General features: G+C 42.5%; 1 protein-coding gene across 1 annotated transcript; it reads right to left on the bottom strand.

The window, feature by feature from the left end:
• Nucleotides 1-36: 36 nt before the first annotated feature.
• LOC125242113 (microtubule-actin cross-linking factor 1-like) lies at nt 37-18,595 on the bottom strand (the record flags this gene model as incomplete). The annotated part of the gene is made up of 10 exons (XM_048150818.1): nt 18,460-18,595; nt 17,403-17,526; nt 7,164-7,363; nt 5,952-6,146; nt 5,131-5,358; nt 4,189-4,323; nt 3,525-3,764; nt 2,395-2,565; nt 1,251-1,445; nt 37-168 (listed from the first exon to the last, which is right to left on the bottom strand). Coding segments are annotated over exons 2-10 (1,527 nt in total), but the record flags the coding sequence as incomplete, so codon positions are not given.
• Nucleotides 18,596-24,672: the final 6,077 nt, after the last annotated feature.

The following is a 24,672-nucleotide window of genomic DNA, read 5'->3' as shown; positions in this document are numbered from 1 at the left end:
TGGGCCAAACAGAGTATGTAGTTATATGATTATTACCTTGTGCTCTCTGATCTTGACCTGGATCTTCTCCTCATCGGTCGGCACCAGTTCCAGCGCCTTGACCTTGCGCTCGGTGGTGGTCAGCCACTCAACAAGCGGCTGTAGTTCTTCTTGGAATTGTCTGGCGACCTGAAATATTACAATCATTAGTATATACATGAAAAAGGTAAGCAAATGTGTAAATCTTAAAATTTCTTTGAGTTTCGTGATTATGTTCAAACCCTGTTACACAAGAGACAGGGGGGTCATATCGACTTGTAGGTAATTTTTTTAAATTATAAATGGGCATACTCTTGGCCACAGACTTCCTAGCCAAAGGTACCTTATATCGAATTTTAAACCGAAGATAGCGATATAAATTTATAGTTGAGACGACAATTCATTTATGGCAGGCAAGCATGGCTCCCAATCGAACTTACAAATAGTGCAATAGGGACGGCCTGATATTTTATCATTTATCGCGCGACCATGCTTGCCTGCCCGGTTTCTTTCTCTGCTGAGCATCTACAACGTGTTTCCGGTATCACTCAAAACCTTAGACACCCCAACTGATTTTTATTTTTTTAAACTCATCTAGAGTATTCATCTTTTAAACTGATAGTTACTTTTTTTTAAATTGAATTTTTAATTTTCTGTACAGCTCTACTCGACTTTTAGCTCTACACTCAATAAAATAATTGCTAACTACCATCCTAAACCATAAAACTATTTATTTGTGTACGTTACTGCAACAACATAAGGTTTACCAATAGACAGCTAAGATGTCACTGTAAAACACTTTAAAGCTTTGTCACAGTTAACTTCAAATTGGACAGGTAATCGCAGTAAGCAAATTTAAACCCAATATTCAAAATGACAAGGTTGTAATTAGGTACGAGTTCAATTGTTATGACTTATGATAATCATTAAGATTAAACTGACAAACAACGTCAAATTCGTAGCGGAAAAAATAATCGTCCAAGTAACCAGCCAGTATTAATACCCCCAAATACTGAAAAAGGTAAACAACCTCTAGCAATGCGAATACAATAGAATAGGCACATAAAAAATTACTAATAATACTAATTTAAACAAAAATATTACCCCCATCAAGATATAGCTTAATCGATTCTACTCTCGATTCTGAACAAACGGTTTTCAGGTTTTTAGTGTTAAGTGAAACACGGTGTATATCTTATTTCGCTAATACTTCAATATGCCTTAGTCCTTACCTTCATGGCCTGCTCCAGGTCAAGCATACGCTGCTGAGCGCCGTCGGTAAGCGCGTCGAACCGCTGCATAAGTCCCTTCAGTTGCTTCTCGATGGCCTTGCGTTCTCCGCTGTCGCAACCGGCCGCTACCTCGTTGCCCATCGCGAATAGCGAAGACATGCTGTTCTGGCGGTCTAGCAACATCTTCTTGAGGAACTGAGGGGGAAAAGAGGTAATTTATAATTAGGTATATGAAATAAAGGACCACAAACGACACAAGGAATCTTCTTCTACACAGAATATGTGACTGAATATACAATGGTGTCGCCTAACTCAAATAAATAACAGGCAATTTAGCAAAAGGCTACGTTATGTCCTAAGTGTGTTAGTTAGAACTTAGCGACACAATTATTGTTTGTGCGCTGCTATTATCAAATACGTCTGGCGCACGTGTCTACTGGCGCAGTCGGTAGGACCAAAGAGGATCGAGTATTGTAGAGAGTTACTGTCAAAGTAAAATCACAAGTGCATAGACAGCCATCTCTCGACACAAGCTTAAAACTTTTGAACCTCAGTTTTGACAATTAGGCCCATATTCTTAGTTTGATATGTGTTATAGTTATAATGTCAAATATTAATATTAGCGTCATCTAGCCGAGCGATCCCCAAAGGTGTATCGCCATCTAAGTCACCGTACCTTTTTCGGTATGGTTTTAAGGTACGTTTTTTTTTTCTTAGACTTTATCTGTTTATACGGAGTTACATATGTCTTTGGTAGGACGAATACTCGTATTTAAAAGCGTAACAAGTGTGGATGTGAGTATTTTACACTCTTAAAATAATATAAGGTTTAAAATTATAGGAAATACTTTTTTTTGTAAGTGCTGTACCGACCGCGGAAAAACCAGGATGAAATATCGTCACTACTTTTAAAAAATCTCGTATCTCACGCTGTTCCTCAAAGTTAAAACGCAGTAAGTCTATATACATTCCATACATACTTACTACAATTTTCTTTTTATTGACAGACGAAGATTTTAAAAGTAGTGACGATATGTAAAGTTATTTTATTTGTTAAACCAATATTAACATTTTTGTCAGGTTGTGTCATTAAGACGTGTACCTATTTGGTCAAATGTTTACGAGTAAACTGAGATCAACATACCTTCTGCTCCTGCAGCTGAGCCTTGACCACCTTATAGTCGGCGGAGGGTGGTTTCTGGTTGCGCACCATGTCTTCAGTGTCGGACAGCCACTTGTCTAGGCCAGCCAGCGCCTCGGCGAACTTGCCGGATTGTAACAGACCCACGTCCAGGCGACGTTCGCGCTCGTTCATCTGTGGTAAAGAAGATTGAGTATTATAGAGAGGTACTGTCAAAGTAAAATATACATGTAATCACAGTGCATAGATTGCCATCTCTTGACACAGGCTTAAAACTTTTGAACCTCAGTTTTGACAATTTGGCCCATATTGTTAGTTTGATATGTATTAAAATGTCAAATATTAATTTTAGCGCCATCTAGCAGAGCGTTCCTCAAAGGTGTAAAGCCATCTAGGCCACCGTTCCTTTTTCTCTGTGGCTTTGAGGAACGTTTTTTTATCCGTCTATACGGAGTTACATATCATATGTCTTTGTCTGTAGGTAACGAAGGGTTAGATGAAGTGGTATTTAATGCGATTTATTTACAGTTATCGGGGCTTTGGTTGCACCGCCGCGGTATGACAAGTTGAAATATGTAGTAACATTGATACAATTTCAAGCTGTGTTGCCCGATTGCTGAGATCGTAGCCCCTGTCTTATCTGGCTGCAGACACATTCTTTCCTAGCGAAAAGAATGTGGGCGCCAATTGTAACGTAACTCACCGTCCTAAAGCGCGTTCCATTTGTCGTTTATTTTCTCCAATTTTTTTTTTTATTTTTTTTTTATGGGATAGGAGGCAAACGAGCAGACAGGTCGCCTGATGGTAAGCGATCACCGCCGCCCATGGACACCCGAAATATCTAGTAGAGTAGAGACAGCAGGGAACGTAGCCGACTGGCACAAACGCTCACGAAACGAAACGCTCACAGATATCTATCTCTATCACTCTTGCGTATTGGCGCGACAGAGTCAAACTACCTTTCGGGGCGTTTCGTTTTCGTTTCGCGTCGCAGAAATGCCATTCGGACCCAGCACCAGCTAACGCTGATCGTACCAGAATAAGAATAAGAATCCGGCCCCTGTCCTATCTAGTTGCAGCCACATTCTACCCGAGGGTTAAAAACGTGGGGCGCCAATTGTAACGTAACTCACCTTTTCCTTAAGCGCGTTCCATTTGTCATTCATCTTCTCCAAATCCTTCTCCAGCTGTTGAGTAGACACAGCAGCTAGCGCTGAGCGCACCAGCCCTTGCCCTATCTTGTTGCAGTGAGCCACATTTTGTCCGAGTGGTTCTAGTGTGCGGCGACGCAGTTCAGCGAAGTCCTTCTGCTGGGCGCGGATCTGCTCGACTTCCGAGGATACGGGCTTGAGGCTGCGGACTTGTTCGGAGGCCTACGGAAATAAATGGAATGAGTATACAGAACTTGACTGTCCTTGCAATAAAATATTTTATACCATGCAATAAGAAAAACATGGTAAATACTTATTTTTGAACTAATTTATATTTAATAAGTGGGATAGAAATATATAAAGTAATTGAGTTGACTGTGACGTCATCACTAGACACGATTTCATATTATAAAATCGTACAAACTCGTTTTGACAGTCTTAAAAAGAAGCTGATTTGACTAGAAGTCGTCGGAATACACAAATGGAGATATTGTGCTGTAGTCGTCCAGTTGACATTTTTGGCGGTCAAAAGGTTACATGGCATAGTCGGTAGGATGCAAATACTTGGTTATTCAGTCACATTAATTACATAAATACTTGGCGGCTGACTATTACGTCTGAAATTAGGTCCTCCCTAGTAGTTTACCTCCTGAACATCGTCCATGACGGAGTCGTAAGCCTTGTAGAAGGCTTCCAGCTTGCTGAGTGTGTCGTCCAAGTCTTGCTCGCGAGCACGGGCGCGCTCATCCAGCTTGCCCAGCTGTTTGCGGAGACCTTCCACCTGGGAAACATATTGGTATCAATGTATTGCATCTTCACTACTGTTACGGGGGTACTGATAGCAGTGTTTTTACTTAGTAAGGCCATAAAGAGTAAAAACTTATTTAAATAAATCGTAATATGTTATTGACAGAATTAAGAGGAAATAACTTGAACGGAATCTATATATATTGTATTTGACAATTTTTTTCATAACATGCATTTTTTCATCCATTTTCTGAGATACAGGTTACATAATGGTGAGAGACCACAGAATTCGTTACATGCATCCCTCTTTAAATTTCTAAAGATATTGGGCAATCAGACATACAAAAATGTCGAACTCTTTTTAAAAGTTTCATTATAATACACTTATTGAAGACAACTTAGCAGTAGGTTCTCACCTGGTCTCTAGTCTTAGCAGCATCACCAGCATATCCACTATCAACCAGCCCTTCAGCAGCTCGCTCAACGTCAGCTACCACATCATCAGCTCGCTCCAGCTTCTTATAAAAGCGAGTGACGTCATCCAGATGTTGACGGACATACTTATAGAATAGTGTCTTACCTGATCCCTAGTCTTAGCAGCATCACCAGCATATCCGTTGACAACCAGCCCTTCAGCAGCTCGCTCCAGCTTCTTGTAGAAGCGAGTGACGTAATCCAGCTGTTGACAGATCTTACCTGGTCCCTAGTCTTAGCAGCATCACCAGCATATCCGCTATCAACCAGCCCTTCAGCCGCGCGCTCAATGTCAGCTACAACATCATCAGCTCGCTCCAGCTTCTTATAAAGTGCGTGAAGTCATCCAGCTGTTGACAGATCTTACCTGGTCCCTAGTCTTAGCAGCATCACCAGCATATCCACTATCAACCAGCCCTTCAGCCGCTCGCTCAACGTCAGCGACAACATCATCAGCTCTCTCCAGCTTCTTGTAGAAGCGAGTGACGTCATCCAGCTGTTGACGGACGGTCTTGATGTCGCGGCCGGGTGGCTTCATTGTGTCCAGCTCCTTTTCCAGGTCGGAGAGGTCGGCTGATAGGCTCTTGACTTTCTCCTGGAAGTGAAGTTAAAATTAGTTGTCAGGTGGTTATAAATGAATGTTATGGTTTTTGCCTAGGGTAAAATTGGCATATGTGATAAAAAAATGTCGTTTAAATCGATTTACGTAAGAAAGTGGAGCGTATAATGTTGCCAGATTTTGATGTCTAGTCTTTATGGGTTTTGCCAGATTATCAAACCTGGCGTATAAGCATGGTCGCGCGATAAATGATAAAACATCAGGCCGGCCCTATCGCACTTACGAATAGTGCTGATAATCATACCTGGTAACCTGATATCATTGCTTGCCTGTCAGGACTGTTTACCAAAACCGGACTTTATAAAGATTTACACAATTTTACAAGTCTCAGTAACTTAATACGGTGATGTTACATCTAGTGTAAATCCGATTTTATAGCCTATTTTTAACATATTTAATACAGACGTACCTAGTGCAAAATATTTATTATTTCAACCAGTTTCAAAGAAGTGCTGACGTCGACTGAAGTCACATGACAAATACGAACAACAAGCGGCCGTATCGCTTAAGAGTGATCTTTTAGGAACGTTTCTAACTGAGCTACATCTGTTCCGATATTCGCTCCGTACCTGGAAGTGCGTCATAGCGCTAGCGGCGCCCTTGAGCCTGTCCCTGGCCTCGCTGGCCCGGGCGTCGAGTTCGTGCAGGCGCTCGGCCAGCGCGCCCGCCGTGGCGTCCAGCACGTGGCGCGCGCGTCCGCCCGCGTCCGGCCCGGACATCTCGTGCGCCATGGTCACTATGTCGTCCACTGCGGAGTTTACACTCTGTGGAAAAATATACTTCAAAGTAACTGTGGAAAATATAGACAAAATATTTGGAAATACACTTGATACTGGTTAAAAAATTAAAATTTTGAAAAACCCCCGACCGCGACCTAGTGGGCCGATTTTCATGAAAAATGGCTAAGAACACTCCCGACTAACACAGCTTTCAAATAAAAAAAACTAAATCGAAATCGGTTCATCCGTTCGGGAGCTACGATGCCACAGACAGACACACACACAGACAGACAGACAGACAGACAGACAGACAGACAGACAGACGGACAGACACGTCAAACTTATAACACCCCGTCGTTTTTGCGTCGGGGGTTAAAAACTAATCATGTATATTTCATCAGCAGAGGTCGGACAGTTGGGCTCCGTTTGTATGACGTTTTCGGAATAATGAACCTTATGTTCTTAGAATGAAGCCCAGTTGTACGGTCTCTGTTCATCAGAGAAACGACGAAAATTGGTTGATTAATGGAGCAAAAAACAAAAAGATGCAGTTGTTGTTTCTTTTAAACTAAATACAGACTAACCCCCTTATTCATAAACGTACTCTAAAGTTATCAAGCCGACAAAGTTCGTTTGTCCTTTTCTATCACACCAATACGTCGGAAAGTGACAAACGAACTTTATCGCCTAGATAACTTTAGAGTACGTTTATGAATAAGGGGGTTAGACTTTTACCGATGACCAGGCAGGCAAGCATGGTCGCGCGATAAATGATAAAACACCAGGCCGTATCTATCGCACTTACAAGTAGTGCCATAGGGTCGGCCTGATGTTTTATCATTTATCGCGCGACCATGCCTGCCTGCCTAGTGATCTTTTTGTGCGCAAAAAGCCAAATCAGAAAGTGTAAAATGCGTGTAAAGTAAGATCACGGGTGCCCCGACCACACAGAGATTACAGCTGTCTATGCCCTGTCAAAGAGCCATGATCAAACCATTAGGACCTTGAGTCTGAAATAAATGATTTTTATTTATTTATATTTTTATTAGCTGTGAGCTTTACCTGCAGTGGCGCCCTCAGTGCCTGCACAGTGTCAGCAACTCTAGCTACAGCCTCAGCCGCTTGCGCCGGTGGCGCCCCCAAAGCGTCTTGCAGACGCTCCTCACAGCGTTGTAATGGCGTCTCGACGGCGCGTACGCGCTCTTGGAAGTCTCCGAGCTTGCGCGCGGTGGATTCCAGGAATTCCACTTGTTGGAGGACCTCTGTTAAGGAGAAACGATTGTTTGTCTGATTATCTTCAACCATAAGCATCTTTATGGTGCTTTTTAAGCAAAAGTCACGAGCTTTAATTTGTGAACCATTTCCGTTAACGTTAGAACATTCATAATGAAATAAGTCGAAATTTGAGTGCAATAATGTCAAGTTAAGACATATAAAATGTCACATCTAAGCGACCCTTGAAACGATAACCTCTTTGAAAAAAGGTCTCATTACGATTTTCGACAATTGTCATGTCAGTGTGAGTCAAGAAAATAGTTTAAGGCATCTTCATAAATTTGAATATGTACGACCGTGTTTTAGTTTTAAAATAATGTTATTTTATAAGCTAGATAACTGGACTACAGAATTTTTACCTTTTCATATTTTTCCTTACAAAGAGAACGAATAAAATCAATGTTGAATATAAACATTCGTAAATTTTCCATACAAACGTCAAAACTGCGAACAGATTCTATTGAGTCAGACGCCCGATCGGGCTCGTTCGGAGCGGACGTGTCGCCAAATTTGCTCCAATGACATTTGTTTTTGACACTGGAAATCATATACGGATACAAAAAGATTGCCAGTGCTATGAATGTATTCAAAAGTAATAAGGTAAATAAATATCGTCACGTCTAAAAGAGTCTCAGTTTAAAATCGTTTTTTTTTGTGTTGTTTACTACTTATTATTTGTGCCGTTTGTATATCCGAGGTCTTATATAGAGAGTACGTCGTAGACGTCGCATCGGACCGATAGATGGCGCCATCGTTCGTTGTAAGTCGCTCCGGCGTCACACCGCCGCGATGTTGGTAGTCCCGTTTTCCCCACCTGCAACATAAGGCTCCTACGCGCCCCGGCCCGCCACCAGCCACCCTCATTGTTTCGTCGAACGCCGAAGTGACCGGTTGTCGCGTATTCCGTTCGAACATTTTTACAGCATGGTGTCTCGAAATTAATCTTTTAGTTTCTATTTCCTTGTTACTCCTGGTCAAACCAGAGTTATTCGTGTTTTTATTTAAAAAGTGGCTTATAACGTTTCGGAATTATGAAATTTTTCAATTTCAATTTTCACCGTCAATTCTTTCTTCCCTTTTAATTTACGCTCGTTCTTCTTGAATAATGAGATATATTATGCCTCGCTAGCGATCATTATTCGTCTTTCGGGGTTCTCACGATAGAAATGAACGAGCGGTGCTTTATGATTCTACCCACTTTTTTGTAAGAAAGTTCCATGCTGCAAAAATCGTTACCGTTAATCAGTTTTCTTTTTAAACTATTCGCATTTCCGAGACTAAAGTAGGAAGTGTTATCCGCGTATTAAAAGTTTCGCGCGAGAATATAAGCGGTAACGTAGGCAAGTTGCTCCGCCGGGGACCACGTGCTCCGGGGACCACGTGCTTCGCGACCGCGGGCTGCGCGACCTGCGGGCTGCGGCGGCGGCGGCGGCGGCGGCGGCGGCGAAGGGCGCGGTGGAGGAATACCGCGCTCCAAGGAGGTTTGAATTTCTCCGACGAATGGGTGAGCAGATTCATATTATTTTAGAAAGAACATGTTCGGTTTCCGATTCGGTGCGGAGGCCCCAAACCACGTGTCGGCGCCGGAACTTACTGTAGCGCTGCGATAGCGCCACTGACCGCGGCAGTGTTGTCCGCCGCGTCGGCGCCGCCGAAGTTGCGTAGAAGTTGCCTCCTCGTTAACGATGGCCATCTCTGCGGTGCCGCCGAACAACGTTGTGGCCGCCACATAGGCGTCGCGTGCGACGCTGTAAGTATGTCTGCTGCTGCCCCGACGCGAGCGCCGCGCCGTTAGTGATCTGTCGTCAATATGCAGGATACCAGCGCGGCCACCTTCTGCCCCCGCCTACAACGCCGCGAGCCTGCTGAAGCTGTCCACCAATATCGCTGGCCGCCACGCTTATGCTGGCGCCTCGATGGTGATGCAGAGCGTTCGTCTGCCGTGACAACGCCGCGATCCTGCTGAAGCTGTCCACCAGTATCGCTGGCCGCCACGCTTATGCTGGCGCCTCGATGGTGATGCAGAGCGTGCGTCTGCCTTGACAACGCCGAGAGCCTGCTGAAGCTGTCCACCAATATCGCTGGCCGCCACGCTTATGCTGGCGCCTCGATGGTGATGCAGAGCGTTCGTCTGCCATGACAACGCCGCGATCCTGCTGAAGCTGTCCACCAGTATCGCTGGCCGCCACGCTTATGCTGGCGCCTCGATGGTGATGCAGAGCGTGCGTCTGCCTTGACAACGCCGCGAGCCTGCTGAAGCTGTCCACCAATATCGCTGGCCGCCACGCTTATGCTGGCGCCTCGATGGTGATGCAGAGCGTTCGTCTGCCGTGACAACGCCGCGATCCTGCTGACTGTCCACCAGTATCGCTGGCCGCCACGGTTATGCTGGCGCCTCGATGGTAATGCAGAGCGTGCGTCAGCCCTGACAACGCCGCGATCCTGCTGTAGCTGTCCACCAGTATCGCTGGCCGCCACGCTTATGCTGGCGCCTCGATGGTGATGCAGCGAGCTCATCTGCCGTGACAACGCCGCGATCCTGCTGAAGCTGTCCACCAGTATCGCTGGCCGCCACGCTTATGCTGGCGCCTCGATGGTGATGCAGCGCGCTCATCTGCCGTGAAAACGCCGCGACCCTGCTGAAGCTGTCCACCAGTATCGCTGGCCGCCACGCTTATGCTGGCGCCTCGATGGTGATGCAGAGCGTTCGTCTGCCGTGACAAGCCTCAGTGGTGATGCGGAGCGTAATACTGTTAACCGCTGCACAGGCGTCGCAATCCTTCTGCTGCGTCTGCCGTGACATCGCCGCAAGCTACTTGAAGTTTTCCACCGGTGTCGTCGGCCGACACGCTGATGCTGGCGCCTTGATGTCGCCTCGATCGCACGAGGTAAGATTGCAGACGCGGCGACCTTCATCGCGCCACCGAGCGCAATACTGCGGCTGCCGCGAAGGCGTCGCTAATTTTCCTGCCGCGTCTGCCGTGACGACGCCGCGAACTCTGTTGATGCTGTTCACCGATGTAGCTGACTGTCATGCTGGCGCCGGTGCCTCCCGCGCTGACGGCGGCGACCTCGAGAGGGCCACCGAGCATGCCACGACCATATCCGGGCTCCGTCTGCTACGGTATCGTTGCAGACTCTGTTGCTGACCAGGCTGATACTGCCCTCCAATGTGACGCCGGGCGCCGCTATCAGCTGACATCCCGTACACTATGGTATCCACTCTTCTCTTTCCAGTTCCCGTGAAGTACTTCGACAGTATTTACACTCTATTTTGACCAATGACTCCTCCGTCGCCGAAGTGAGAACAGATAAATTCTAAAGATGCTACGTCCTAACGTGGCTTGGCCACCCATAGTTGAACGAGGTAAGACGTCAATAACCGGACGAGGAGCCGCACTGCTGCGAGGGTGTCCTGACGATGTTCGCGAGCTATCTAATCGGAGAGGCGCCTCGCGAGACGACCCTGTGATTCCTGTACGTCGCTCATTGTGTAGGTCAAAGACATCGTAAAGGTTTGCGGAATTAAAAAAAAAAAAAAAAAAAAAAAAACTCTTTCAGAATGTCCAGATCTGAATTCGAGCCAGCATGCTGCATCCTGAGCGTGCGTCTGTTTACCGGGCGGACACCAAAACCGATCGGTAATCTGGCCGCGGGGGTTCCAAGTACACGACGATTTCCCGGAGGCTTGTGGCGCCCCCTGTCCATTCGAGAGATTAACTTATTCGCCGAGCCTCTAATAAACAAATTGGGAAAAATAAACCCGCTTCGCCTTAGTGAACTTGAGATTCCAGCTCAAAGCGAAAGGGGTCAGGAACTCAGGAGGACTTCAGTAGTTATCATCTGGCTCGACTATACTGAATTAATATAGAGCTTGATTCGATCGTAGAACCTGATTTCATCAATTTCACAACTTTCGTAGTCTACAGAGGGAGGTTGGTTTCCAGCATTACCTCGTACAGCTGCCGATAGCTGTAGGCCAATCGCTCCTGTTTTGCTTGCATTTGCAGCCCGATAAGACCTTAAATAATCGGAATATTGTACAAAGTAAAGCTCTTCCGATGGAAAATAATCTTCAACAGGCGGTGGCGCTGGCGACTGAAGTGACATGCAGCCGGATTAAGGTTCGCATAGCACTATATGCTATGCACAGTTCGGTTGTATGTTATGTTATGCTGTACGATGGCAGGACTACATCTCTTCGGTTACGAGTAACTACGACAGTAACTGCTGACTCCAACAGACTGTCGTACGAGGTCAGTATTGTGACGATCCGATCATCTCGTTTCGTACAAATCTATGCATGCATAAATATAATATTATTTTCATTCCAAATAGAAACATCATTCAAAACATCGGTAGCAAAAGTTCTAGGAAACAGGTCGAAACTCGACTTGGCGTCAGGCGATGGTGCGCAGCCAATCACGATCGAGATGAGCGCGTCGGCGCTGGAGGGTGCGCGTCGGATGCCCATATATGGTAATACAAGCGAGCAGGGTCGTCGGGGCTCCGGGGGGACGCTAGCGTGGCAGGTTCGGGCGGGGCCGGCACCCGAGCGGGCTATATAAGCCAGTACACGGGGCGCAGGGGGATCATTCAGGAACGAGTCGCGGGTCGAAGCAGCCACGGGGAGATCTCTCCAAAGATAAGAAGGAGTCATGTGAGTTCTTTAACATTTATCACTGTTTTTCTTTGTGATTTCATTATGATGTTCTATTGTGCTTTGTTATATGACTATTTTGTGGTACTTTGAAACATAACTGATTTATTAAGGGTTTTTATTATACACTTTGAATAATTCTCTGAAATTCTGGAGCATATTATATTATAATTTTATTACAATGCTTATCTGCATATTTGCTGTGTTTGAGATCCAAGGGTCTACCATTAATTCCAATGAATGCTGATGCAAACTAAATTATTTTATATGAAAACTTATTACAATGTTAATTATATGGTTATTTATACAAGCTTTTGCTTTTAAGTGAACTAAGGTTCTAAACAACTTCAGAAAAACAATGCTTAACTGCATGCTTTTGTGTTTGAGATCCAAGGGTCTTACATTAATTTCAAAGAGTTCTGAAGCAAACTAAATGATATTTTATGTCTTAATTATATGGTTATTCTGTACAATCTTTTGCTTTTAAATGAACTAAGGTTCCAACCAACTTCAGAAAATGCTGAAGCAAGTTATATTTTATTTATTCCTAAGAAATAAAAGATTATTTTATTTCTTTATACTTGATAATATTGTGATATTATATTTTTATTATTTATTATATCTGTAGAATGAGCTGCTAATGGGGACTATATTTTAGGAGGTTTAATTGCTGAAGTATATGGGATAGCTGGGTTTTGAGAAGCTTAGGGACTAGGTTCTGTCGGGAATGCCAGTTTGAATTAAATATTTTTATTTCGGATTTGTTTTTGATAAATTAAAGAGACTCAGGTCTTTTCTCTTGCTACTTGGCATTGAAGTTATGATGCTTGTTTGGGCAGGAGGTCCAGGCTTGAGTATATCAGCTAAGCGTAACGTGACAGTTGAGGCAAGTTTTGTATAGCAATGCGTACAAGCTTACCACATACAATGATGGCCATTAAATGGAATTGTCTTGTTCAAATATAGTAATTGTAGTCTTCATTTGTCAATATGTTGGAGGAGAGTCTGGGGTTCTATAGTTTATAAAGTTCAAAATTTTTAAGAGAACCGGTTGATAGGTTCACATTCCAGAAAAGATGATTCTAAGAAAGGATCCAAGGCCTGGCATTTTAGATGACAGAATAGGCGACCTTACCTCATGCGCAAACCAGGGGGTATTTGCCTAAATAAAGCCCTAAATACAAAATAAAACAAGGGGTTCTTGGAATTCTTGAATTGCAGTGTTTTCCTTTAAATTATCTTGAATAGTATCAATATTGAAGATGTATGTTCACTGATTCAATATAAAATAGAAATAATTGAAATAGAATTCCAATTTCATATTCAATTCGAAGAAAGAATTGAATTGGTAAATAGCTCTACGTTGATGGTCACAGCTTAGTATGTATTACCGACTATGTATTGTAATTCGTACTAGGACGCGTTGGGGATAAAACACCTTTAAAAATAAAATTCCTAAAAATTTGACTAATAAATTGAATTTTTCACCTTAATTATTGTATTTTATTTCTTTCTACTTCACAAAGTGTATATTTGACTATGAGAATTGAAAGAATATGTTGGTTGTAATTGCTCTATAAAATAAATTATGTATCGGACTCATCTATAGGGAATATCAGAATAGCGGAAACTATTATTACTTAGGAGGTAGAATTTCTAAATGTTAGGGGAATATCTAGTGTGTTGAAACTTCCTACACTTGAGAAAAGGATTTGTGGTTACTTCGTACAACTTAGGCGTCCTTCCTCTACTAAACGATCACATTTTATTATTTTTCTTATGGCCAATCGTTTTAAATGCAGAACAAAAACAAACAAAATAAATTGGGATTAAATTCAGGGGTAGTTATTGAGCTTAATGGGTCTTGGGTTGTTAAATATATGGGGTGCTTATGGTAGAGTTTAGGCTAGGTTAGGTAGGTCCCCTTTTGACCGTTACAGTATGCACCCCCTGGGAGCCAAGTAAGTGACCTTCGGTGACCTCGCCTTCTTCTGCTTCGCCCGTCATCGTACCTCTTCGTCTGCGAGAGCCCTGCATTACGCCGTACAACGGTACGTATTAAGCCTCCGCCACACATAAAGCGCATTCCGCTTCGCTAACGCTACGCTATCAGCGCGCTGAATGCGCGCGCATTCCGCTCGCGTCCCGCACGCGTTGCGCTCGCAATCCGCGCTCGTTAGTTCCCGCTAGTGCCCACTGGGCGCAACGCCAGCGTTTGTGCGGTGCACCGCCATTATTGCGCTCCGCCTACGCTCTCAAAGCGCGCATGTGTGGCGGTGTTTTAATTCACCCCTTGACCTGCTACCACGACGTGTTCAGCAACCACCAGCGATGCGACACGGACGTCACCTCTCAGTCTACACTGTCGACCTTCATTGCACGAAGTAGAAATCCGTCGCATCGGGTTTTGGATTAGGTAATGGATTACCCTAAGAGTCAATGACTGACTTGAAGAAATCGACTGATACCTCCGTCCAGTGTAGTAGCAATCGACAGCGCTCGTACTTTTCATCTTCTAGGCTAGTTTTACCGAGCGATCAGTATCCTCAAATGCCCTCACTAAAAAGAGTTCAGAGTTCAGGAGTCTCGCTTGTAACCGCGCTCGCTTGACGCGAAATAGTCTGATCGAAAATACCAGTATCGTAACAAATAGCCCTCGGGCGCGTGAGTGATGACCTTTTTCTGTGTTTGATATGGACGTAAGACGTTGGACTTTAAATAGTCATATCAAAGCTAATATTGATTTAGATAATTTTTACGAAGGGTTGACAAAAGCAGTATCAATTACGTTACCCTGCTACAGTACAGATAGTTACACTACTTTTACAGTTAATTTCCACACTTTGTGTCTGAAATTGGGTTTATAATAACCTGATAAAATAACGTGTCTGTTAATAATAAAAGTGTATCTAAGGTTTTTGTATCTTGTTCAAGTCAGCCTCGCCTACAATGTATAATAATGTCATTTCTCTAACTATTCGCTGACTAAAGCTAAACGTCATCACGAAAATCTCTTTAGGCGTTTCTGGCACCGAGATATTCGCGGATCGAAGGCGATTTCGACTGATACATCTGTCAAATCGGTTCAACAACCTATTCACTTATTCTTCTATGCTATGCCAATAGGGCTACCAAAGGCTTGCGCGCCAGCTGACTCGCCACCAGGAGATAATAAACAGGTCTCTATATAAGACCTCGGATATACAAACGGCACAAATAATATAAAAATTTTACCTTCCAATAAAATTGTTATTATTTTGCCTGGTATATCCGAGGTCTGAGTGATGCCTTCCTGGTAGGCTTAATATACCATCGGCACTTCTCCTCAACAATGAGGGTGGCTGGTGGCGGGCCGGGGCGCGTAGGAGCCTTATGTTGCAGGTGGGGAAAACGGGACTACCAACATCGCGGCGGTGTGACGCCGGAGCGACTTACAACGAACGATGGCGCCATCTATCGGTCCGATGCGACGTCTACGACGTACTCTCTATATAAGACCTCGGATATACCAGGCAAAATAATAACAATTTTATTGGAAGGTAAAATTTTTATATTATTGTTGAGAAATAAAAAAATATATGTAACTTTAATACAATGATAATAAATATAGGTATTTTTTGTCTTCTAAACTTTATTAAAATGAAAGAGTTTTAAAATTAATTTTAACTCGTTGGACTTTATTTTCATTATACTGGTCACATTATTTAGTGTGTCAGTGTGTGTAACATTATCTTTCGCGAAGAGACATTCAGTGTGGCGTATGAAAAAACTAACAGAACTAATCATTATAATTATATTCTATAAACGATTATTTACGTAAATGGCGAAATTATTAATTGTAATAATATATTATCTTATCACAAAATTGTTCTGTATGACTTACCTTCTTACGTTCAATATAATTTTTAAATGGTGTTTGCACACGGGGCACGTAACCTTAGATTCAGACAACTTTAACTAAATTTTGAAAATTATTATTTTAATGAAGAATTCTATATATGGCAACAATTTTACATGTAAACTGACTGTCAACCTCTGTTCATACATAACCTCAACCTTTGTCTCAGTGCATTTATAACGGATGTTATAATGACTAAACCGATCAGGAACAGTGAATTATTTTAATTCATTCGGAAAAGGGTTTAACCATTTATAATTAGAATATTAAACGAAGCACTGTTTTTTACACCAGAGTTGTTTTGATTTTATATGGTGTTTGCACAAATTTATTTTGAAAAATAATCGGAGTCAATTCGTGTGAGATGGTAACACTAAATTGACACTGTCCGCAATCTAAACACGCGGCAGCGTGTCAAGCCAAGTTCAAGTAACCGAACTGGCAGACAACATCGTGTGTAATATTACACGAACTATTTGTAGCCTCTATGGGCGTCCTCACAACAAAAACTATTTCACATAAACGTCTTAAATTTGGCTCTTATATTGATATTTGTGACATACATATTATGTGCCTGTCGTGATTGTTTCACCGGATGGTCTGATCGGAAGATTAGACCATTTCGTTGGATCTCCTTCTTGTTTATGTCTTATTATTTGTAACGTTTATTTTGTGTGTGTGTTAACGAATAAATTAATTATATTCTATTCTATTCTATTATAAAAGTTATAAGAAATGATATTTTATGTCATCAATTGTCATAAAACATTTTAAGGACTGCCATTGAACTTGGCACCCGTTTAGATCTCACTGCTTTTGTCGTTGACGCCAACAACCAAGGCATATATAATATTGAACTTGGCTCATATTTCCCTTTTTTGGTTTTGATGGGATTTTAACGTTACAACTGATCTTCAGTGAAACTTTAAACCTGTCTTAAGTTCCTCTCACTTAGGTCACTGACCTGTTCCAGTAAATTGCGGTAGTGTGCGAAAAGTATGTTGGTGAGTGTGACGTGCGCTAGTGTGTGTAAATGGGGTAATTTGACAGATACTGAATTTTTACCCATCGTTACGGGCTCTTAATGTGAAGAACGAAACGTAAGGTTGTCGATGGTCGGGGTCAGGGTCGAGGCACACTGACATTTTATCCCGCCAGGCGGCGCCTTTGCAAGAGCCTAGGCATGTCACTGTCATTTATATATGTGTGAGAGAGAAAATATTATCATCTCGCTCTCACGTATGAAATTCTTTATCTGTGCAATAATAAATAATAAATAACTATTGGGGACATCTTACACGGATCAAATTAGCCCCAAACTAATGGACTAATAAGATTTGATTGAGCGTGCCTGCTCATTGTCTCTTACCAAAGACCAATGTGCATTCTTTATCGCCGTTTACTGTACGTTACTATGTTGTTTAGACATTCCACCATAGAAAATGGGTAGTTTTTTGTCAAGTCTTACCGTTGTTAAGGCGGTCCCATCTCTGCTTCATGCTGTCAAGCTGAGAGCGCACGATGTCTTGGTCCACGTCGCACGCTGAGATGAACGTCTCTCCGAGGGTCTTGTTGTTCTCATATTCGCCGACCTGACGGGGCAGTTTTAACATTACTCTCATATATGAGAAAACTCTTTTTCCGCGGCTTCACCCGCGTACTCAGCTCAGCAGCATTTCGTGGCAGTTTTCGGTATTCTGCCACGAAATGCTGGAATAATATCCCACCCCCTATCCGTAACTCTGATACTCTTAGCTCATTCAAGTCCAAAATAAAGAAACACCTCCTAACTCTGCAGCTGTCGTGTCGTAATCTTAGCTAGCGTGAGTCGCGTGATTCTTGCAGAATACAGATTGCCATTGTCTTTTGTTTTGTTTTGTTTATTTTGTCTTATTTGTATATAACTACTACTTTCTCGCCCCTCCTCGTCCTCCTATCTCTATCTTGATATCGTATATTATATTTTCCTATCTATCACGAGCCCCTACCTATCAAACTTAATATTATATTTGTAGAAATACTATGCCTTTATGTGTTCTATTCTTGTTCTTGTATAGTGTGCCACTGATTCTTCTGTTTGCGATTATCTATTATCTACGATTGTTTTCAAGCTTATTGTACCTATTGCACTATCGCCCGACCCAGGGCTCCACGGAAGACCAGCGCTGTGGCACCATCGGCGCCAGAGCACATGCTGAGTGGTGTCCTCTTGCAACCACAAACCAAACCCCATGTAACTGATTTTGTACTGTTTAGTACATAAGTGTCATATTCTTTTTCTTTTTGGTTGCAATAAATGCCTTTTCTTTCTTTCTTTCTTCTTACTAAAAGTAATCTTATTCAAACGTTGAACTTTGGAACCCCATGGTGACCACTTAGGATGTAAATTTTGAAAAATCCTTTTTTAGTGCTCCCTACACCTTATAAAGAATTACCTTATAGTAGGTTTTCTTGCGCGTCGTATCGTCTCAAGAACAAAAAACACTATAAAGTATCTTCAATTTAACCAAGTTATTGACACGTACCTCTTCCAGATGTCATTCCTGATGCTCTGCAGTTCTCGCAGCTGCTTCTCCACGTCGCGTTTGGTGAAGACAGCGGGCGGCAGCTTGCTTACGCGCTCCTCCGCCTCTGAGATCCATGGCAGGAAGTTCTCTTGCGCCTTTGAGTATTTACGGCAGTGCTCCTGCGATGGGTAAACAAATGTTGTAGTATGTATATTTCAATAAAAATAAATAAATATTGAGGGACACCTTACAAAGATCAACCCAGCCCCAAACCACACCTCGGACACTGGCGATTAAATATATGAAAGAGGCGCGTTCCTAGCACACAGTCTAAGCTCGGGTAGGTGAACGCGTACCATGCTTGTATGAGTGAGATATGACAGGTCGACTGTTCGCGTTTTTGACAGGCGGTAACTGTCAGGTAACCGAGAGGGGGTGGGCGGCACTTTCAGCGGGGAGCGGGAGTGGCCATACTGTACGATAGTACTCTTTATTATACTGTGCCCAAACTAAGCGAAGCTTGTACTATGGGTGCGAAGCGACGATATACATACTTAAATACCTAAATATGCCTGTGGGATATGGGGTAAATTGTGGCGTAGGCGAGAGGCTGGCAACCTATCACTGAAATGTCACAGTTTAGTTTTCTTTCAACCCCTTATTTGCCAAGAGTGGCACTGTAACTTTAACAGTTTCATGTGCTCTGCCTACCCCTTTAAGGGAAACAGGCGTGATCGTATGTATGTATGTATATAAATACCTAAATACATACTTATTTACATAGAAAACATCCATGACTCAGGAACAAATATCTGTGCTCATCACACAAATAAATGCCCTTACCGGGATTCGAACCGAGGACCGCGGCTTAGCAGGCAGGGTCGATATCGATTAGGCCAGACGGATAAGTATGTCTTTGTTAAATTGCCTGCAGTTTAGATTGTCTCTCTAACTATTTAAAGTATGTCGAAATCGAAAAAATACTTAAATAAATCATTCACTACACTAGATATTAATATTACCCGCAGACGTTCTTATTATGGGTGCTAAATATAATTTAGTATTAGTAATTACATATCTCCTGGCATGGCACAGTTGGTAGGATATCTAGTCTCCATAAATCAATTCAAATTTTGAACTACAATGCATTTAAGAAAGATTCCAAATTGAACTCTGCATAAATAAATCTAGGTTTTAGGTTTTGTTTGTTTGTCCGTCTTTCACGGCAAAACGGAGCGACGAATTGACGTCATTTTTTTAAGTGGAGATAGTTGAAGGGATGGAGAGTGACATAGGATACTTTTTGTCTCTTCCTGACCCCCCACTTCCCTAAAATGGGGGAGTGGAAGTTTGTATGCAGCATAGGCTACTTGACTCCTAGTCAATCAGCTTCTTTTTAAGAACTGTCAAAACCAATTTGAACGACTTGCTAACATGGAATTTATATGAAATCGAATTGAGTGACGTCACTGTCAACTGAGTTACTTTATATATTTCTACCTGACTTATTTCTACCTTTCGTATGCGTCTGTCAAAAAATTGTCATTAATATATTAGTCATAATAACTACATGTTAAAGTTGAAACAATATGGAGCAGATCTGCTCCTAAGCATACGAGAGGTTAAATAGAAATTGTATTTAAAAATAACTTCTGTCCATGTTTTTCGTATAATTATCTGGTGCTTTATTTCGTGCATGGTATAAAATATTTTATTTTAAATACAGTCAAGTTCCCTATTCCGCAATTTTCGAATTTAACGCGAGCGAAGCCGCGGGCAACAGCTAGTCAATAAAAAACCGACCAAGAGCGTGTCGGGCCACGCTCAGTGTAGGGTTCCGTATTTTTCTCAAAAACTACTGAACTTATCTAGTTCAAAACAATTTTCCTAGAAAGTCTTTATAAAGTTCTACTTTTGTGATTTTTTTTTATATTTTTTAAACATATGGTTCAAAAGTTAGAGGGGGGGGACGCACTTTTTTTTCCTTTAGGAGCAATTATTTCCGAAAATATTAATATTATCAAAAAACAATCTTAGTAAACCCTTATTCATTTTTAAATACCTATCCAACAATATATCACACGTTGGGGTTGGAATGAAAAAAAATATCAGCCCCCACTTTACATGTAGGGGGTACCCTAATAAAACATTTTTTTCCATTTTTTATTTTTGCACTTTGTTGGCGTGATTGATATACATATTGGTACCAAATTTGAGCTTTCTAGTGCTAACGGTTACTGAGATTATAGGACAGACAGACATGGCGAAACTATAAGGGTTCCTAGTTGACTACGGAACCCTAAAAATGCTAATCACAAATGAAGTAATAGTTGTCCTTACCATAGCGGCCTGCAGGCGTGTATGGCGGTCGTATGTCTCCCGCTTGAGTTTCTCCCACTGCGCCTGCACGCGATCCAGGTCCTTGCGCAAGCCTTGGTGGGCTGGCTTCTTCTCCATTTCACGACCTGAACAAAGAGTGTTAAGTAAGTTAATCTTGTTATTTTATGAATGGAATTATTATATCAAGACTCGTAATCTGGCAGGCAAGCATGGTCGCGCGATAAATGATAAAACATCAGGTCGTCCCTATCGAACTTACAAATATTGCGATAGGGACGGCTTGATATTTTATCATTTATCGCGCGACCATGCTTGCCTACCTGAAGGAGTTTTTCAGCATAACTTAGCGTTAATTTTGAGCACAACGTAACTTTGCGTTATAATACCACTGTAAAATGATAAAATTACCTGGATTTGGCGTACAATTTATAATTATACAATTAGTTTGCAATCGCTCAATTGCGGACAGATATTACTGTCCTGTGTGAGATGCACGTTTCCTGCAACCTATACCATGTTTAGTTTTTTCTTGTTGTTTTTTTTTTAAGCTTGTAGGTATTTACTAACACATTACTGTATACTAACAAATTGTGTGAGTCTTGTTACTTGTCAAATAAATGAAATTGAAATTGAATTGTAGTGACAGTAGTAAGTCCGGTTTCACAGGATACAGGCACCTGCCTCGATTGTAGAGTGAGCTGTTTCGATTCCAGCCTCACTGGAGGCGTTGATCACTTTTTCTTTCGTATGTGTAATTTATTTCGATTTTAATTACTCAAAGACCTAAAATTTTAAGGTTACCTTTGTCCAGAAGCATGATGAGCTCGTGCTCGCGCTGCGTGACCTCGCGGTAGAGCGGCTCGTGGCGCTCCAGCTGTTGCTGCAGCTTGTGCTGACACCTGCAGCTTGTTACCTTTGTCCAGCAGCATGATGAGCTCGTGCTCGCGCTGCGTGACCTCGCGGTAGAGAGGCTCGTGGCGCTCCAGCTGTTGCTGCAGCTTGTGCTTGTCGGCGGACACCTGCAGCTTGCCCGGGAGTGAACCCAGCTCGGATTGCAGCCAGCCGAGAGTGCGGGCTACGTTCTCTTCCAGGTTGCGTCCGTCCCTGATTAACAAAAATGTATGTTATAAGCGTTCTAATGCTATTCCTGCTGTGCTTTAAGCATTTTGCTTGCTCGCAAATTGCTTGGTAAACAGCGAAAAAAAATACAAATACGTTTGACGGTTCTGTTTGGTGTTTAAATTAAAGGGATATCCGGCAAATAACGAGAGCGTGCAGCCACTATCTTAATTACAAAAAAAAAACTAATCCTCTAATCATCATTACTGACTGTACTTTGTTTTTAAAGGCACTGAAATTGACAATAGACGCCGACCAAACCAAACAACTAAATCACTTTTATTTCATATAATATTAAAATGCCGGAGTCACATTTGTCTGGAGCAATAAGCATCAAACATGGCATGTGCACTATCATATTAAATGTATGGTGTCACGACACAACACAACACACAATTGTTGCAACTACTTGTATGTTACTCACTTGAGCGCAGCTTCGATCTCAGCCTTCCTATGATCCAGCTTCCTCTGCAAGTTGTCATACTGGCGGCCAACAGCTGCCAGCTTGGACTGTATGTCCTGGCGGGACGCGGGGTCGGACAGCACATCGGCTAGCGCAGCACCCGCAGCTTCCAGGTCGGCTAGGAGAGGGCGTTGACCTTCCAGTTGGCGCTCGAGGTTCTGGAACAAATTAGTATGGTATAGTTTTACAGGATACAATCAAACTCTTTTTCTTTGATACTCATTCATCTTTTGGGCCTTATAAAAACATCTGCACAGCAAACAACAGTATAGTCACAATATCAAAAGCTTCTATAAAAATGGTATCCCGGTCACGGCACCAAATTGTAACGCACCTCGATTTTCCGGTGCTATAATACATTAGGGAGACAAATGTAAAGACAAACGGTAGTGTCCAATCCCTTCCTTCGTGTGTAAATTCACATTAGATTCTCATTTAACACAGAAATACTAATTTTTAGAAACTCTGTCCTAATTTGTGTCTCATAAAACAAACATCTACAGCCACAACGTCAAAAGCTCGTATAGAAGCAGTATCCTGGTCACGTGGTCACGGCACCAAATTGTAACGCACCTCGATCTTCCTGAGCTGTTCCTCGGGCTCCTTCTCCATGGCGAGGTCGTCGAGCTTGTCTCCGATGGTCTGGAGAGCGTCGCGCAGGCGCGCTAGCCCGGCGTCGAACTCGCGAGACGTGTCGGCTGCGGCGCCGAGGCTTGAGGCACGCTGCTCCAATCTGTTACACAAAATGAAAATTAGTACCAATATTAGTCAGGTATTAAGCCCATATTTATAAAAATAACTAGCTTTTACTCGCGGCTTCGCTCGCGTTAAATTCGGAAATTGCGAAATGCTCCATACAAACTTCCATCTCCCATTTTAGGGAAGTGGGTGGTTAGAAAGAGACAAAATGTAGCCTATCCCTTCAACTATATCCATTTAAAAAATCACGTCAATTCGTCGCTCCGTTTTGCCGTGAAAGACGGACAAACAAACAGGCGCACACACTTTCCCATTTATAATATTAAGTATGGATAAATTATAGCTAAGTTAGCTAGTCCCAACGTAATACAATTCCAACTTAAAATCACTTGAAACACAATCAACTTCAAGATGATTTTATATTACAGGTCATTTAACAATAGTTTTTCTTTTTTGTCCTCTTCCATAAATCTATATTATTTTTCTGTGTAAAACGGCGTTTGATCGGCTTAAAGAAGGGCATTTTATAAGTTGACGAAGTAGATTCTAGTTGTAGCATGTAGATTTAAAAAATGCTTTCCAGGTCATATGCAAACTTACTTGTTGAGCAGGTCGTTCCAGCGGTCCTGCAGGTCCTTGAGCTTTGTACGCAGTTTCTCAGCGTCGGGTGAGCGCGGCTCCAGGCGCTCCAGCACGCCGGCCGCCACCTGCTCCAGGTGGGACAGCTGCGGCTGCTGCGTGCGGAACTCCTCGCGGAGGACTTGCACCTGCAAATGAAGAGGTTTAGAATAACATACTAGAAACAAACGGGATTACAGCAGGACCGTGTTTCGTTTATTAAATAGAAGCATTAAGATAATTTTCACAGTCTAATTCCCGTGTAGTCACTTGCACGACATTTTTCGATGTGTCTTCGAAAGGGTTTATAATATATTCATCAGGACATCCCTATCGCACTATTTGTAAGTGCGATAGGGACGGCCAGATGTTTTTATCATTTATCGCGCGACCATGCTTGCCTGCCTGTAGCGCGAGAGTTTAAATAGTCAGTTATAAACCTGACAGTTATATCAATACCGCATTGTACCTAGTTTAATCAATAGAACTATTAATTTTGTATGCAACGGTTCCGAATCGGGTTTCTAAGGCCCATCTCCATACTTCAAATTTACTTCATACTAGTACGAAGTATAGAGCCGATCGCTATAAGACGGCACCGCTTAACCCTTAACCTCTCAAGCGCCTTGGTCCAGATCTGCCCCAAGCAATTTAAACTGTAATTAACAGATTGAAAGTTATTAATTCAGTAGCAAATTTGCGACAACGGCGTTCCAGGGGTTAATAGGGCAGAAGAATTTCGGAAATTAGTCAAATTTGAATTCTGTCAAATAGAGTCTAAACTATGGTGGTAAATATAAGCCCCTTGCCCTATTAAGGGTTAACAAGGAGACCAGAACTTCAGCGACTAGTATATCTGAGCTGACTATATAGTATCCCCCTTATTCATAAACGTTCACTAAAATTATCAAGCCGATAAAGTTCGTTTGTCCCTTTCTATCACACCAATACGTCAGAAAGGGACAAACGAACTTTATCGGCTTGGTAACTTT

Source organism: Leguminivora glycinivorella, unplaced genomic scaffold, assembly GCF_023078275.1.
Source record: "Leguminivora glycinivorella isolate SPB_JAAS2020 unplaced genomic scaffold, LegGlyc_1.1 Scaffold7, whole genome shotgun sequence".
In the NCBI taxonomy this organism is placed as follows: Eukaryota; Metazoa; Arthropoda; class Insecta; order Lepidoptera; family Tortricidae; genus Leguminivora; species Leguminivora glycinivorella.
The sequence above is the reverse complement of the archived record's forward strand: the minus strand, read 5'-3'. Positions and strand labels throughout refer to the sequence as shown.